This window comes from Anolis carolinensis, unplaced genomic scaffold (assembly GCF_035594765.1).
Source record: "Anolis carolinensis isolate JA03-04 unplaced genomic scaffold, rAnoCar3.1.pri scaffold_71, whole genome shotgun sequence".
Classification (NCBI taxonomy): Eukaryota; Metazoa; Chordata; class Lepidosauria; order Squamata; family Dactyloidae; genus Anolis; species Anolis carolinensis.
The window spans coordinates 68886-84536 of NW_026943880.1; the positions used below are offsets into that span (position 1 = coordinate 68886).

Sequence of the window (15651 nt, forward strand, 5' to 3'; positions counted from 1 at the left end):
TTTCTTTCTTTCACCTAATCCAGAGCCATCCACATTCTCCCTACTTTTGTTCGGTCATGTAAAATTTTATATATTTGTGTCCTTAAATGCTGAATACCTTACTTGCCTTTTTTCTAAGGACAACGCTACACTGAATGATGGAAGCATCAGGAAAAGGAAGAACTTAATCACACAGCATATTGTCATCTACCATTTCCTGGTAGATGACATAAAAGCTGCCAATTTGGATAGTTTTAGAAGGGGACTGGTCAAATTCAAGTGGTTAAGACTACTAATTATTGTTTGTCACGACTTCCATTATAGCTGAGTCACACACTCTCAGTCCTAGAAAATCCCGGAAACAACAACAAATCAGAAAGATCATATTGGTTGCTTGGGAACCATATTCATGTCTTGCTTGTGGACTTTCCCTAGCAGTGTGGCTGGCCATTGTATGAATGGGCTGCGAGATTGGCCATGCCATTGATATTATTCAGCAAGATTCTTCTTACATTGTCATATCTTTCTAACCTTGTTCTCCACACCCTCTGCCTTCAGTGCAGCACAGCTGTAATCCTTAGCAATGACACCAGGTTGGAGATAAAGGTTGGATTAGGGCAGTGGTTCTCAATCATATGTTTTGGGCCTACAACTCCCATAAATCCCAGCCAGTTTACCAGTTGTTAGTATTTCTGGGAATTGAAGGCCAAAAACATCTGGGGACCCCAGGTTGAGAACCACCAGATTAGGGAGAAAAGGAGCCAGAGAAGCCACAGCTATGTTATTTTCACTAAACCGAGAGAGATACCTGTTGAATCTGGCAAAGTCTATGATGGCAACATCCATTATCTTTCCATGTCACTATTAGAATATAGAGATGACAACTTTAGCAATTTTGACTGGAAGCAATTTCAATGAGGAACATAAAAAACACAGTCAGTCTTTTATACTCACCTATTTTAGCATCAAGGTAGCCTTCAAACTCTGATTTTGCTGATATGACTACAGGGATCTCCTGATTGGTAAGCAGGTTCATAGCTGTCACTGAAGTAAGAGACTCTAGAAAAAAAAGAATAGAAGGATAATGCAAAAACTATAGTACGCTACTGGCCCAAGTTTAGTCAAAATAAAGGGCTTGCTGTTATTCATGGTTTCAGGTATCCATGTGTTTGTGTGTGTTGAAACATATCCCCCATGGATATGGTGCTTGTACCATACAATAGTTTGCTTTTTTAGCATTGTTCAGGGATTAGGGACTAATGATTATTTCACTTTATACTGTAAGGATTGATGTTCTAACCATCTAGGCAAATTGTCTGTACAGACAAACTTAGTGAAAAGGACATCTCCTATCTGCTCATTCCCGTTGTACCTTTTCACCTTTTTTAAAGGTTTTCTTTGTTTGTTTGTTTATTTCTTTTTGATACATCATAACAATTAACTATTTTTGCCATACATAACTTATTTCAGTATACATTGTTCCAAAGGTAACTATTTCTTAAATGACATTTTAAACAGTCCTTAGAAATGTATCACCCTCTTCTTCCATTATTTTTCTTATTTTTCTATAGAAGTTCTGAATTTTTCTACAGTCCCACCTTTATCCAACCTCTGACTTTACCCATCAGCTCTAACAGATTTCAAGCCTCATAATAGGTATACTCTATTCATATTTGAAAGCAACACATTTTAATTACTCATTTTGCTGAAACTTGTTAGGCCTGACAAACAAAACTCTGCCTTAGAAAATCAGAAACTACTTTATTTATTTGTTACATTTCTACACTGCTTTTCTCACTCCTTCGGGGACTCAAAGCGGTTTACAACATAGTAGATGGCAAAATTCAATGCCTTACATAAATGCAAAAATACATCACATATCTCAAAATAATATATCTGTGAATTAAAATAATAAAAACTATAAAATATCAGATATAGACATAAACATAAAACAGAAATAATAATAGAAATAAAGCATAACTGGGGAAATTACCTTTGCCTGGTATCAAATCCTTCTGGAAGGCTTCCTTTAGACTGCTATTTCCATGTAACAGTCTGTGGTCAGGTAAGATATGTAAATAAGACATACCATAAATGGCTTCAGGTACATATGCAAAGGCTGCTATTTTCTCTCCTGTTGATTTGTTATTAACCTGACCACAGACAGAAAAAATTACTGCAATTTTCTTCAGAACAGCATAGGCCATTTCCACTTGCAGTGAATCTTAAATATTCTAGCTGTTTATAAAATCCGCCAACATATTACTTCCTGAAGGCCATATTCTGCATCTGAGAATACAATGGTTCAGTTCAATCAAAATGCTCAATTTGGGAGCTAGCATGGTCTGTGGCCAAGCTGGCTGGGAGGTTCTTGGAGCTATAGTAAAAAAAGGTTTTCAAGACCTATTGATCTATAGTTGCCTAGATTTACAACAGTGTCTTGGCCTAAGGGCTGCACTTGACTTACCAGTGATTTCAAGCTTCCTGAACTGCCACTGCCAACTTATTTTCCTTGAATATCTTTTTCTGCAACCATCTACCCATCCCTTTGCCTTTCAAAGACTCCTGTTACTGCCTTATGGCTTGTACATTGCTTACCAGGTATGTCTTATTGAACGAACAATCACAGTGACAGCACAGTTGTTTGAAGTAAGGGTAAGACATTTTAGGGCTGTTGTTTTACTCAAGAGTATCATTATCTCCACTAGTGATGCATTCATGTTCCCCACCCAATTTTAGCAAACCTCTTTGCAAAGATGCAAAAGGTTTGGTATTGCTATAGTCTTTAATAAGAGGTGAGCAACAGAACGCTAAGTTAAGCAAATACTGATTTGTTAGGGATTCTGCCTTATTCTAAAATTATGGCTACCTCTGACATTACTATGGGTTAGCACTACAACCAAACTATAATAACTATTACGGTGCAGATCTATCCATGTTTATGCAGAAATCAGCCCAACTATGCTAAACAGTGGGCTTATAGCTACAGCCAGTCAAAATGTTTACAGAGAAAATGATTTTCTATATAACCTTGGTTATAGATATTATATTCAAATCAGAGGACAAGAAGTTGTTGGACACTGGCATTAGGAATTGTCCTTTTGTCTTTTATTTTGTACATACATGTAAAGGGCCCATATTGTAAAAAAGGTTCAAAAATAATGTATAAAGTTTACAAAGGGCATTATATAAAATTCTCATATACAGGCGCCACTGTCCCACAAACCCTTCTGTTCCCTTTCATGCCCAACTTCCCCCTTCACTATCGTTTTCCGAACTAATCATGAAGCAGTAGTTCACAAGTAACTTAATGGAGATTGTGGAAGCAAATGTTACTGCTTTCTTTTACTGCTTTTTTCACAGTTATTTCACAGCTTTTTGGGGTGGGGGTGAAAGTGCGTTGGCCAGGTCGGAACATCTGAGTAAAACTTCTTTTTATAAAATCTCAAGCAAGCAAGATGTATATCTGGATTCTAAAAACATCACATTTTCTCACTGATAGGATGTAGAAACCATCTTTGTTTAATTTAGATGCCAATGGGTGTTGAAAGCTAGTGTGATGAATTCGGATCCTTCTGGCTGGCTTGAGAAAGGTACTTAGGAGATTCTGGGTTTTGCTTTATGGTCGACCAGGTTACCCTTGCAGTATATCCATAAATACACTGACTAACCACAGTTAAGTAAAAATAAACAAATTCTAGTTATTACTAACGGTAGTTTATACCTAATTAAGGTTTGTAATATGCAATACCACATAATAGTTAGTTCAAACTATGACTAAGAGGTATGAATTTGGGCAAAAGATGGACACTAGTGAAGAACATGTCACCTATTGGCATGCCTGATCTTTCAACCATGATGAGGGAATTGGACCACTGAGTTCAAGTCAGCAGTAATTAAAATGGCATTTCATTGATTCAAAATATTCTATTCAGAGGGTTTCCCATTTTACCTAGACCAGATGTTTGTTTCTAATATCTGATGTTATATTTTAACACCTCTGATTATGAGAAATGTCACTGCAATTTTCAGTGATTGCACTCACCTTCAAAATAAACTCAAAGTAGCATCCAGTGCAGTCTCCTAGCCAATTGGCTTGCATTTCTTTTATTCCATACCACTTAGGGAGATCTGACAAACCATCAAGCATGGACTGCAATCACAACAGAAGAAATTATAGAATCCAAATATAGATGCAACACATTTGTACAAATCTGGCTCTGTAGTCACTTCTCAAATATACCCTCCACAAATAAGGAACACTTCTTTCTAACTCAGAAATTCTCATCTCCCTCCGTTTGGTTTCTTTTCATTTAGAGATAATCCAAATTCTTCTGATTACATAGATGCATGGAGGCGATGGCGTAAGGCAACTCTCCAGATACATTGTGGATCAAAATGCTCACCATGTATAACCACTGTGAGCCATACATCTAGGGGCTGCCAAGCTAGGAAAAACTGATCGTAGAGTTTATATATTAATGTGAAAGGGCACTGGGGTTACTCAATGAGCAGACAACTCTGGCTACCCCCCCCCCCAATGCAACCTGTAAGGAGCCCTCTTCCTTCCATTTTATAACTTGTGTGCGACATTAGAGGTTGAGGAAATCCTGGCACAACTTATAATGAATTAAAGATCATAAATATAATTTAAATAAAACTATTATTTTCTGCCTCCATTCCATAACTCATTCATACCTTGGATTTCAGTTCCTAATTACATTTGTCCTCCTTTCTTATTCTGTAAAATGGCAGTGCAATAAAACACTATATAAAATATATTATAGAGTAATATTTATATAAATAAATAATAACAGTATTAACAGAAGAAGCAAGTCTATTGAAGTGAAAACTACATAAGTCTTATGGCATCACTGTTGTTGTTGTGTGCCTTCATGTCCTTTCTGACTTATGGCAACCCTAGTTTTTGTGGCAAAATTTGTTCAGAGGCAATTTGACTTTGCCTTCTGCTGAAGCTGAGAGAATGTGATTTGTTGAAAGTCACTTAGTGGTTTCCATGACTGAGCAGGAATTTGAACCGAGATCTCTTAACACACAAACCACTACATCATGTTGGCTCTATAGCGCCATATAGACTAACATATTCATTGTAACATAATTATCTGTGTATTACAAGTGCACCTCTTATACATGGATTGCTATCCTAAATTACAGGCAAAATGGTGTATGCATGTGTATGTTGGCAAAGGATGATGCATGTATACTTTGCCACTATTTGCTTCCTTTAAATGATAGTACTATGTTAGCTCCTGACTGAGTCCAATAGCAGACCAGACACAGGAAGGAAATTGAGCAAGAAATCTAATTTACAGAAATAAAAAGAAAAAAAAACTCACAAGAAATGCACACAAATTACTAAATAAAATTTGCATTAAATAACCAGAGCCAATATTTAAGACAAGGAAATGAATCCAAAAGGGAAATAAGGATGTAACTAAAGGTTAAAATGTAATTTGGCAAATTTTATGAGCAAATAAACACTAAGCATTACTCACGTAATGTACCATGAGAGCAAAGGAAATTATTTGTATTCAAAAAGGTGGCTGTCAAAGCAATCTGCATCATCAAGAGGCGGAAGAAACCATAACAACTTCTGGAATTTCTTATGAAAATGTGACTTTAAAAAAAACTAGAACATCTGAGCACAGAACTCAGAAACTAGGAAATCTTTCATTAAAGAAAAAGGAATGCATTAAAATGATACCCTAAAATATTAATAGGATGCAAACAAGCCAGTTTATAAACTGGCAGATGCTTGTTTGTTCCTCTTCCCCCTAAACATTAAGAGAGGGAAGAGATGATACTGCTTTAGTAAAAATTTAATGTCTAGTAACTGCAATTCCAAACTCAAATCAGAAAAATAGATATACCACAGCTGTCAAATTCTTTAATATGCATATGTACATTTACAAATATGCATATGTTTGATATATGGAAAAATACAAAACAGTATGATTTCAATTAACAGATGCTTGTTAATCCGCTTAGGTTATGTCACAACAGATAAACTGCAATACCATATAAAATATTCTAATAAATAAATCAAGTGGCATTTATAAGGCTTGCTAAGTCAAACTCATATCAGAGCTTGGAAAAGTTACAGTTTTAACTACAGGTCTGAGAATCTCTCTGCTAGCCTTGACAATGGGAGATGTAAAGAGTCTGGGAGTCCTCTTGGACCCTTCACTGACGATGCAGGCCCAGGTCTCCGCCGTTACCAAAACTGCCTTTTTTCATCTTCGGCAGGCTAGACGGCTAGCCCCCTATCTATCTAGGGACAACCTGGCTACAGTGATCCAGGCTACAGTCATCTCGAGACTGGATTACTGTAATGCCCTTTACATTGGCCTTCCTGTGTCGGTGATCCGGAAGCTCAAATTGGTGCAAAATGCAGCTGCCCGGCTCCTTGCGGGAGTCCCCATAAGATGCCACATAACACCAATCTTACGGCAGCTGCACTGGTTACCAATTGAGCACCGGATCACTTTCAAAGTGATGGTGCTTACCTTCAAGGCCTTACATGGTCCAGGGCCGATGTACCTGAGGGACCGCCTCACCCCTTACAAACCCCAGAGATCCCTCCGTTCTGAGGACCAAGACCTGCTGGAAGTCCCCAGTTTTAAGACCTTGCGTCTAACTGCAACTAGACGCAGAGCCTTTTCAGTAGTGGCGCCATCTCTGTGGAACACCTTGCCACCTGAAGTTCGTGCCTTGCGGGACTTATTGGCCTTTCGCAGGGCATGTAAGACACACCTGTTTCGGCAGGCTTTTGAGTTCTGTTGCTGATGTTTTAAAAGGTGCTTTTAGGATGTTTTAAAGATTTTTTTTAAAAATGATGTTTTTAAAATGTTTTTTAAATTGTTGATTTTAGCCGGTTCTTGTAAGCCGCTCCGAGCCCTAGGGGAGTGGCGGCATATAAGTTTGAAAAATAAATAAATAAATAAATAAATAAATAAATGTTGGGAATTATACTCTAAAATAGTACCATTCCAAGGTCTGACTTCTCTATATACCCACTCCATCAGCTGACAGTTGTGAGTCATGAAATAATGAAACTTATATACAAAACACTTATCTGCACAACATCAAAATGTGATTTTAGCCAAGAGGCAGTGCATACTGCTGAGTGCACTGTTGGGAAAAATAAATATCTTCAGGAACTCAGTAGTGCTGGGGACAATCATGAGAAAAGATAGCACTGGGACAAAGTGTGCTTCTTCATGAAGCCAGCTGTCATACAGAAGCCACCTAACTAGGTGGGAGAGAGAAAAAAAATCAATAGTAGACACAGCTAAGTACAGTACAAACAAGTCTCTTGCTGTGCTAGCTATCACAGTGAATTCCAAAGAGGTAACAGATACCTGATCTTGAAGCTGACCTAGCAAAACAAATCCAGAGGAGAAAAGGAATGAATCCATGCCTTCAGGGACTCCAGTCTCATTTCAGCTACCTCTTGCCACAAGGGTCTTATTTTACACAACCCAAATGACTGATAAAATATACTGCTTGCCAGACCAGCATGGCTAAAATTTAACCACCATTCATTCATCACCTAAACTTTCAAGACAATATTTAAAAAACCTCTCAAGTGTTCTCTGAAGTAAAATGAGTTCCAGTTTCTTTTCTCAACTGAAAGCAACTTCAGATTAGATACAGGAGAAAACTGGCTGCAGTTCCAGTCTTAAGTTCCAGTCTTAAAGCAGGACAGCAAGGAAGCAATATAACACTCAAAGAAGGCTATTTATCTAAGAAAGTCAATAGGATGCAACCCAGAAAGATCTGTTAGGAAGGTGACACCAAGAACATAAGAACTCTAAAGCCAGAACTAGTATACAGTATATGTGACCACTGATGAAAGCAGCAATTTTGAATCAATCCCCTAAATAACCTGGCTCCAATTAGGACTTGAAATCTGTACTCTCACTTTACTGTTGTCCTCTACCCAAAGATATTATCCCCCATCTTACATTGCTCACCCCTACTCATCAGACTTATGCACTTTATCCATTAGCCCTATTTTCAAAATGAGTTCTGCCCACCCACCTGCCCATCCATGCCTAGAAATGGACTTTATTACAGGTCCATTGGTGGTGGGTTTGAGATTGTTTTTATTCTATCACAACTGCTATGTTGTTTATAATTGTTGTCTTATTCCATTTTATGATACTGTGTATGTATTTTAATGTGATTATATTCTATGATGTTGACCAGGCTCGTCCTCATGTAAGTCGCTCCGAGTCCCCTTGGGGAGATGGAGGTGGGGTACAAAAATAAAGTTACTGTTGTTGTTGTTGTTATCATCATCATCATCATCATCTGTAAGATGATGCAACAGTATCAAGCATAGAGCTACAAACCTTCATTTGCAGCAGGGCAGATCAATCTCTGTGAATCTGGAGATCAATTTTGCCCCTTCTAGGACGTGCCATGCACTGACACCTCCTTCTAAAATACAGTTTTCCCCCATCTCTCCCCAACCAAAAGTAACTATGTTATATTTCAATACTGTTTTTTAAAAGCTTGCCTCCCTTATTTGATAAGACAATTGTCATGATTGGAGACTCCCCAGGAATGACAATTCTCTTTTTTGTACCTTCAAAAGGTGGAAGGAGTCTAGAAGAGGTCACAAAAACGGATAAAAGGCTACAAGCTGCCCACCTTTAGTCAACACAAAGAGTTGATTAGTCTGATCAGCGAGATATATTTATAATAAATAGGGAGAAGTCAGTAGAGCAACAAGAAAAAGAAAACACATGGCGGAGAAGAGAATCTAGCAACAGATAAGGAAAATCTGAGATCATTTGGAGATAGCAGTCAATAGCACCAGTTGCTAAGAAACAGAGATATGAGGGAATTATGAAGCTAGAAGCACCTAACAAAGTGCTGACCTAGATTGAAAACAGATGTGAGATGTTGCAAAGAGAAAGGATTAGCATCCAGAAATGAACATCTCAAATTGTATTTAAGGTTTACGCAGCAAGAGAACCTATATAGATAATTTAAATAATAGAAGTATAATGAAAGAGAAAAAACTGTCAGACATAATAAACTAGTTTCTTATCAAGCAAAACAGCAACAAAGAACTGGAGGAAGGGCACACAGATGGATAGATGGAAGACAGATGACTACAAAGAGGAAATCAAAAAGTGTTTATAAAACAGTACATAATACTGTGTAAAACATAAGCAGAAGGGAATGCAATACAGTTGAATATCGTAACTTGTACTATACTGTTGCCTCTCATTTGCAGTTTTGACTTTTTGTGGATTTAATTACACTATGTAACAACATTTGAAAAAAAATTATGTTCTAGTTTGAAAGTGTTATTTCCTGTTTAATTTTTTTGATTGCGTCAGAAGCAACTTGAGGACATACTGCAAGTCACTTCTGGTGTGAGAGAATTGGCCATCTACAGAAACGTTGCCCAAGGGATGCCCAGATGTGTTACCATCCTGCTGGGAGGCTTCTCTCATGTCCCTGCAAGCTAGAGCTAACAGACAGGAGCTCACCCTGTCTTGCAGATTCGAACTGTCAACCTTCAGGTCAGCAACCCAACCTTCAGGTCAGCACTTCAGCCGGCACAAGGGTTTAACCCAATGAATCACCGTGGCTCAACTTCCTGTTTATAGAATCATAGAATCATAGAATAGTAGAGTTGGAAGAGACCTCATGGGCCATCCAGTCCAACCCCCTGCCAAGAAGCAGGAAATCGCATTCAAAGCACCCCCGACAGATGGCCATCCAGCCTCTGCTTAAAAGCCTCCAAGGAAGGAGCCTCCACCACAGCCCGGGGGAGAGAGTTCCACTGTCGAACAGCCCTCACTGTGAGGAAGTTCTTCCTGATGTTCAGGTGGAATCTCCTTTCCTGTCGTTTGAAGCCATTGTTCCGTGTCCTAGTCTGCAGGGCAGCAGAAAACAAGCTTGCTCCCTTAATTGTGCACTACTTACTTGGAAAGTAGGTGTTATAATTCAGAAACGTAATTTTTGTGGCAGCCATTTTTAACTTTTCAATATGCCATTTTAGACCTTTTTTTGCAGGCCGCAAAAACACGTTTTTACAGTTTAATAAACTTTTCTCATGTTTTTATGATAGAACCAATTAGGAAAGGACACCTATAACCCAGAGGAAAGAATCGTGTCACATAGTGTTAGTCACAGATTTTATTCTCTCTAGGAATCTCTAGATCCTTCCAATGGTAAGTTTACAGAGTCATGCTGGAAGACCTAGAAATTCTTAGAGAGGTACTTTCAGGTTAAAAAAAAAACTAATTCCTTTGCTCACAGATATTTACTTCCATGAAGGATCTTGTACTCCTAACCACAAGGAATGAGAACTATATACAAAATTGGTAAAAGTGAGGTAGCAATAATAGAACATGTCAGTATAGCTATTGAGCAAATAGCTAAAATCAGGTATGGAAAGCTATAATAAAGGATGAAGCTATATAAATATCCAAGTCGGTCAAACATCTTTGTAATAGGATAAACAGGCCAAATATGGCACAGGAACAGCTGGATTTTAACTACAGCCAATTTTTCACTTTTGTGGGGTTTAGGGGTACAGGAGACCTGCAAAAGTTGAAAAAACATACAAATAAACATTATTCCTACCAGGATGACAAACGGCTCTAGACAACAGTGACAGCTATGGCAAGCCCCAGCTGCAGTATATGCAATCTTCATGTTCCCCTTCTGTCTCCTTCTTCCGCTGAGACAGGAGCATGCTCCGCACAGCCAGGCTTCGTGTTACTCTCTCAGCTGAGGAAGGAGACAGAGAATTCTTCCTCCACTAAGAAAGGGGCCATGCTACTCTTCCCTCAGTCAAGAAAGGGTACAAATATTCCTTTCTTTGCCAAGACAGGGACACACCATGTAGCTGGGCTTCCGGTCCCTTTCTTGGCCACGAAAGGAGATGGACACTCCTTCCTCCACTGAGACATGGCACACCCTGTATAGTTGGGCTTCCCACACCCTCTTGGCCAATGAAGGGGATGAGGATTCCTTCTTCTTTTGAGAAACGAACAGATGCACCCAGCAAAGTAATGGAGTGGCACGTGGGCTGAGCAAGGTAAACAGAGTGAGCCAGCCAGTGATAGGAAAATCTGTGTCTTGCGTTCTCAGGCCTCCACTGACCATGCTGAGCTGAGGCTAGCTAGAGGAAAAGGGACTGGCACACTCATGTGGTAGCCTTCTCCAACCTGAGACCTGCTTGGAGCCATGCTGTCTGTTGATAATGGAATTATGTGTGTGCACATATATGCCTTCAAACTGCATGTCAACTTATGGCTGCTCCATAAGGCAAGAGATACTCAGAGATGGTTTTGTCATTGCCTTCTTTGAAATATAGTCTATGGCACTGCTTCTTAAACCAAGGGTCCTGACCCCAAATAGGGTTCCCTTAGCTCAATGTTGGGGGTCACAAAATTTGGCAACAGTAAAAGGCTTCTGAAAGCCACCTAATCACAGAAATCAGCAACAACAAACAGTGTTCACTCTGCAGAAAATGCTTCAGCTGTACTCCACAAAAAGAAAAATCAGCCTGTTTAACAAGCCTTTCAAATGTTGATTCATTATCATTAAATGCTTGATTTTATATCTATTTTATATAGCTATATACCTGGAGTCATGGAAAATTTCTTAGGCAGAAAGGAGTCACAAGTAGAAAAAGTTTTTAAAGTCCTTGTCTACAGCATTTGATATTCAGTGGTGGGATCCCATCCAAATAAAAACCAGAACTGCAGTGATTTAGGATGTTTAGAAACTGGCTGATAAGTTTGACCTTTCACAATGAAATTTTAAAAACATACAATAGTATGTTGAAGTTCATCATGATATCAATGTTTCTTTTCATTTGATTTTTTATGTTTTACTTTGGTTGAGATTAAAGGTTACCTTACCTTCCCTGCCCTACAAGAACATAAAGAGAAAGCAACCTTGCACTGTAACTACTACAAACCTTTTAGCAAACAACTTCAAGGCACAAGGATGTCATGTTCTAAGAGATCTTTTTATCTTAACAAAAATCATATCTTTGGACAAAAATCCATGTGAGGCAAAGAAGAAGGATCCAAGTTCCAGACACAGAGACTGCAGAAAAGAAGTGTATCAGTGCTGACTTTGGCAACTGGTTATTATACCCACCAACTGCAATTTGAAAAGAAACAGATGGGGTCAATTCTAGCCCACTATACCAGAAAGACGTTGTGTGTGATCAAGGTGAGGCATAGCCATTAGCAACAGACCCTATCCACATTATCCTTATAGCCAGTTCAGGTGTTCTAGGCAAATGCATACTTCCCCATTTCACCCCAAAATACAGATATCAACACGTGGCTTAAGTATCAAAGGAATATACAATGGAATTCTGAAGGAGAGGTCGGGCCTGTATTTCTCCTACTTTAATGAACTATGAGAACAGAAAAAGAAAAAGCTGAAGTAAAGCCATCCCTTCACACATTTCCTAACTAGGCTGAATACTCTCATAAGAAAGTACAAGTTTAAAATTCTCCTTAGTTATCTATATCATATCAATCAAAAGCAACAAAAGAAAACAAACAAACCTGAATAAAATCAAATACTAAGAGAAATCATAGTTATCAAAATGGTTCAGGTACTAACAATTACACACACTTTGTTTGGCCAAATACAATACAATGACACTTGGGGAAAAGCGATTTATAGTAAAGTTATGCTATATAGTAAGGTTATGGCTGCTCAGCTTAACACAACTTACAAGAAAGAAACTCCCAAAACCTGAATGTTTACTAAGAACAGTTCCATCAGATTTTGTGTCAGAACTGTTATAATGGTAGCACCTTGCTCTTATGTTAAGTGAAATGAAAGAGAAAATAATCCTCCAAAGACAACAGTTTGATAATATTCAAAAAATCATTTTTACTCACACCTTTGCATAGGCAGATGGTTTAATGAACCACTGCTTGAGGTACTTCTTTTGCACTTTTGCTCCTGAACGCCATGAACAGCCATTTTCATCCACCTGTTCATTAGCAAGAACAGTCTGGTCCACCGGATCCCAATTAACCATTGCCTAAACGATGCCACAAATCAAAGAGGGGAAATGATAGTATTAGTAAGCATGTCTGAAAAAATAGGCAGCCAACTTTTCAGATGGATGTCAGGTACCATAAATATATTTTCTGCACATGCCAATCTGAAAAAGCACATGGCAATTGGAGACACAACCTATAATTTCCTTTTCAAACTTCATTTTAAAGATCTCATTAAAAAGTGTACATAAAATGGGATGTACCATAAATGCTGAACTAATAATAACCCCAAATAAAGATGATTAGAGAATTTTGGTTCAAAACTGAAGGTGATTCTTTAGATGTGTTCCAATGAGCCTAATGGAATTTCTCAGGCTTTTCAACATTGTGGAATGCTAGCTTCCAATAAAGTATCTCAAATTAATTTGGACTGTTCCTCAGTTTAAATCAGTGGTTCCCAAACTTATTTGGCCTGCCGCCCCCTTTCCAGAAAAAATATGACTCAGCGCCCCTGGGAAAGAGGAGCGTGGCTTTGAGGGGTGGGCATGGCTCCTGCTCAAGAGGGCAGGGCTGAGCCTCTCCCCTAGTCCAAGGCAGGGCTGGGAGGTGAGGTGGGCGGGGCCACAAATGGGTGGCCAGGACTGGGATGGGCGAAGTTATGAGCTCTGAGGCAGGGTTGAGCTTCTATCCCTGTCCTGCGGCGCCTGCTAGGACACAGGAGGCGGGGCTAGAGGAGGGGGCGGGGCCTCTTCCCAAATGCTTGACGGGGCTGAACCTCTATACCCTGTGTTCTAACAAGCACCTCAGGGGAGGTATACAGAGGTTCAGCCCTGTCTTGTGCTCTTGGGAAGAGGCCCCGCCCTGACCCCTAGCCCCGCCCTTTAGTCCTAAAAGGCCTCTCAGGAGAGGTATACAGGCTCAGCCCTGTCTTGGGCTCTTGGAAGGAGGCCCCGCCCCCTTCCCTAGCTCCGCCCTCTGTGTCCTAACAGGCACCTCAGGAGGTGTATAGATTCTCAGCCCTGTCTCGGGCTCTTGGGAAGAAGCCACGCCCACTCCTCTAGCTCCGCCCCGTGTGTCCTAACAGGCGCCTCAGGTGCTCAGTCTTGTCTCCAGCACTTGGGAAGGGGCCCCCTCCCTTCTCTGGCCCCGCCCCCGTGTCCTAATAGGTGTAATCACTGCCCCCCTGGATCGCTCCAGCACCCACTGGTGGGCAGTAACACCCACTTTGGGAATCACTGGTTTAAATCACGATTATTTGCTATGTTGCATGTGAAGCCTGTCATTTGAAAAAAAAAAGCAAATCCTTCCTAGAGGCTTGACATTAACAGCATGGCCCTTCAGATCCTGGTCTTAGACTTCTTTAGCACAACATTTCCAGCCCAAGTCTTCTGCTGATATTTCTTGATGAAACAGAACTACACAAAAATAAGCTAAAGCCTGCCCTCTGTATACGCAGGTTCTGTATCCACAGAGCTGACTATTCCACAAAGCAAATCTTGATTTTGCCACTTTATATAAAGGAGACCTTTTGACAATGGCACTCATATATTGGGACTTGAGCCTTCATTGATTTTGATATCCACAGTGGGTCCTGGAACCAAACTCCTGTGGAAACAAAGGGCCCACTATATAGCATTTATCTCTAAATGCTCTGCTAAACTGAATAGTCTGCTGAATAGAAATGCTGTATTAAGAGCCAGTATGTTCCTCTTCCCCATTCCCAGGGTTAGGATATGCATCTTATCACACAAACCCGGAGACATTTCTTTAGAAGCGAAGGTAAAAATTATTTGGTTGCTTGAGTAGTCTGCATTATCACTCTATCAATAAAAACCCTGAGAGGCATATTCACTCATTGTTCAAGCCAGTCAAATTCAAAACATTACCACTGCAAGAAAGGAAATCTTCTCTTTTTACAATACATAGCCTTTTGTGTATTACCTAATGACTAACAGATAATATAATGGCATAAATTAAAACAACACTACATGAATACAGGATAATAGGAATTTATCTCAAGAGGAGCTATCTTTTTTCTCTTCTGTACAGACACGTCACTTTTTTATCCTTTTCAACTCAAGGGAAATTAAAAATCACACATATTATTAAAATCCTGCTTGCAGTCAATGACTTTAATACTTAACAGCTCTTTGGCTTATATATGAGCATGTATTTTACAGACATCAACTCCAAATAAGTACCTTTTTGGAACTATGGTTAATTTATACAAGCATATATTGATTTCCTATGTTTTTCTCCCCCTTCTTTTCTTTCTTACAATCCCTTTCTTTGCCTTGACGTTTCTGAAATCCGCCCATCCAAATATTTTTAAATACAGCGCTTTCTCCTGGATATAACTCTTGCTACTTAGTGAATGTTTTCATGACCACAGTTTTAAAAAAAGGGAAAGGCAGAAACAAGACATGTGAAGTTATTCATAAGAAGTGATGCTTAGCATATTTAGATGCCTAAAATATGTGTTACAGTTAGCCTTCCACATTTGCTGCAGTTAGGGACATAAGACCCCCATGAAAATGAAAAACCACAAAATTGCTGGGTTGTTGTTTTCCAGGCTGTATGGCCATGTTCCAGACGCATTCTTTCCTGATGTTTCGCCTGCATCTATGGAAAGTATCCACAACCT

The 15651-nt window shown here is 39.3% G+C and overlaps 1 protein-coding gene across 3 annotated transcripts in view; it reads right to left on the reverse strand.

Annotated features, from left to right (window-relative positions):
• The window catches only part of LOC134295054 (probable leucine--tRNA ligase, mitochondrial), a gene marked incomplete at its 5' end in the record, with an annotated part of 53832 nt that extends 40784 nt beyond the window's left edge, over positions 1-13048 (reverse strand). For all 3 annotated transcript variants that reach the window (XM_062966999.1, XM_062966997.1, XM_062966998.1), the window contains 4 exon segments: positions 934-1038; positions 1973-2132; positions 4025-4132; positions 12905-13048. In XM_062966999.1, coding sequence (XP_062823069.1) covers positions 934-1038; positions 1973-2132; positions 4025-4132; positions 12905-13048 — 517 coding nt within the window.
• Positions 13049-15651: the final 2603 nt, after the last annotated feature.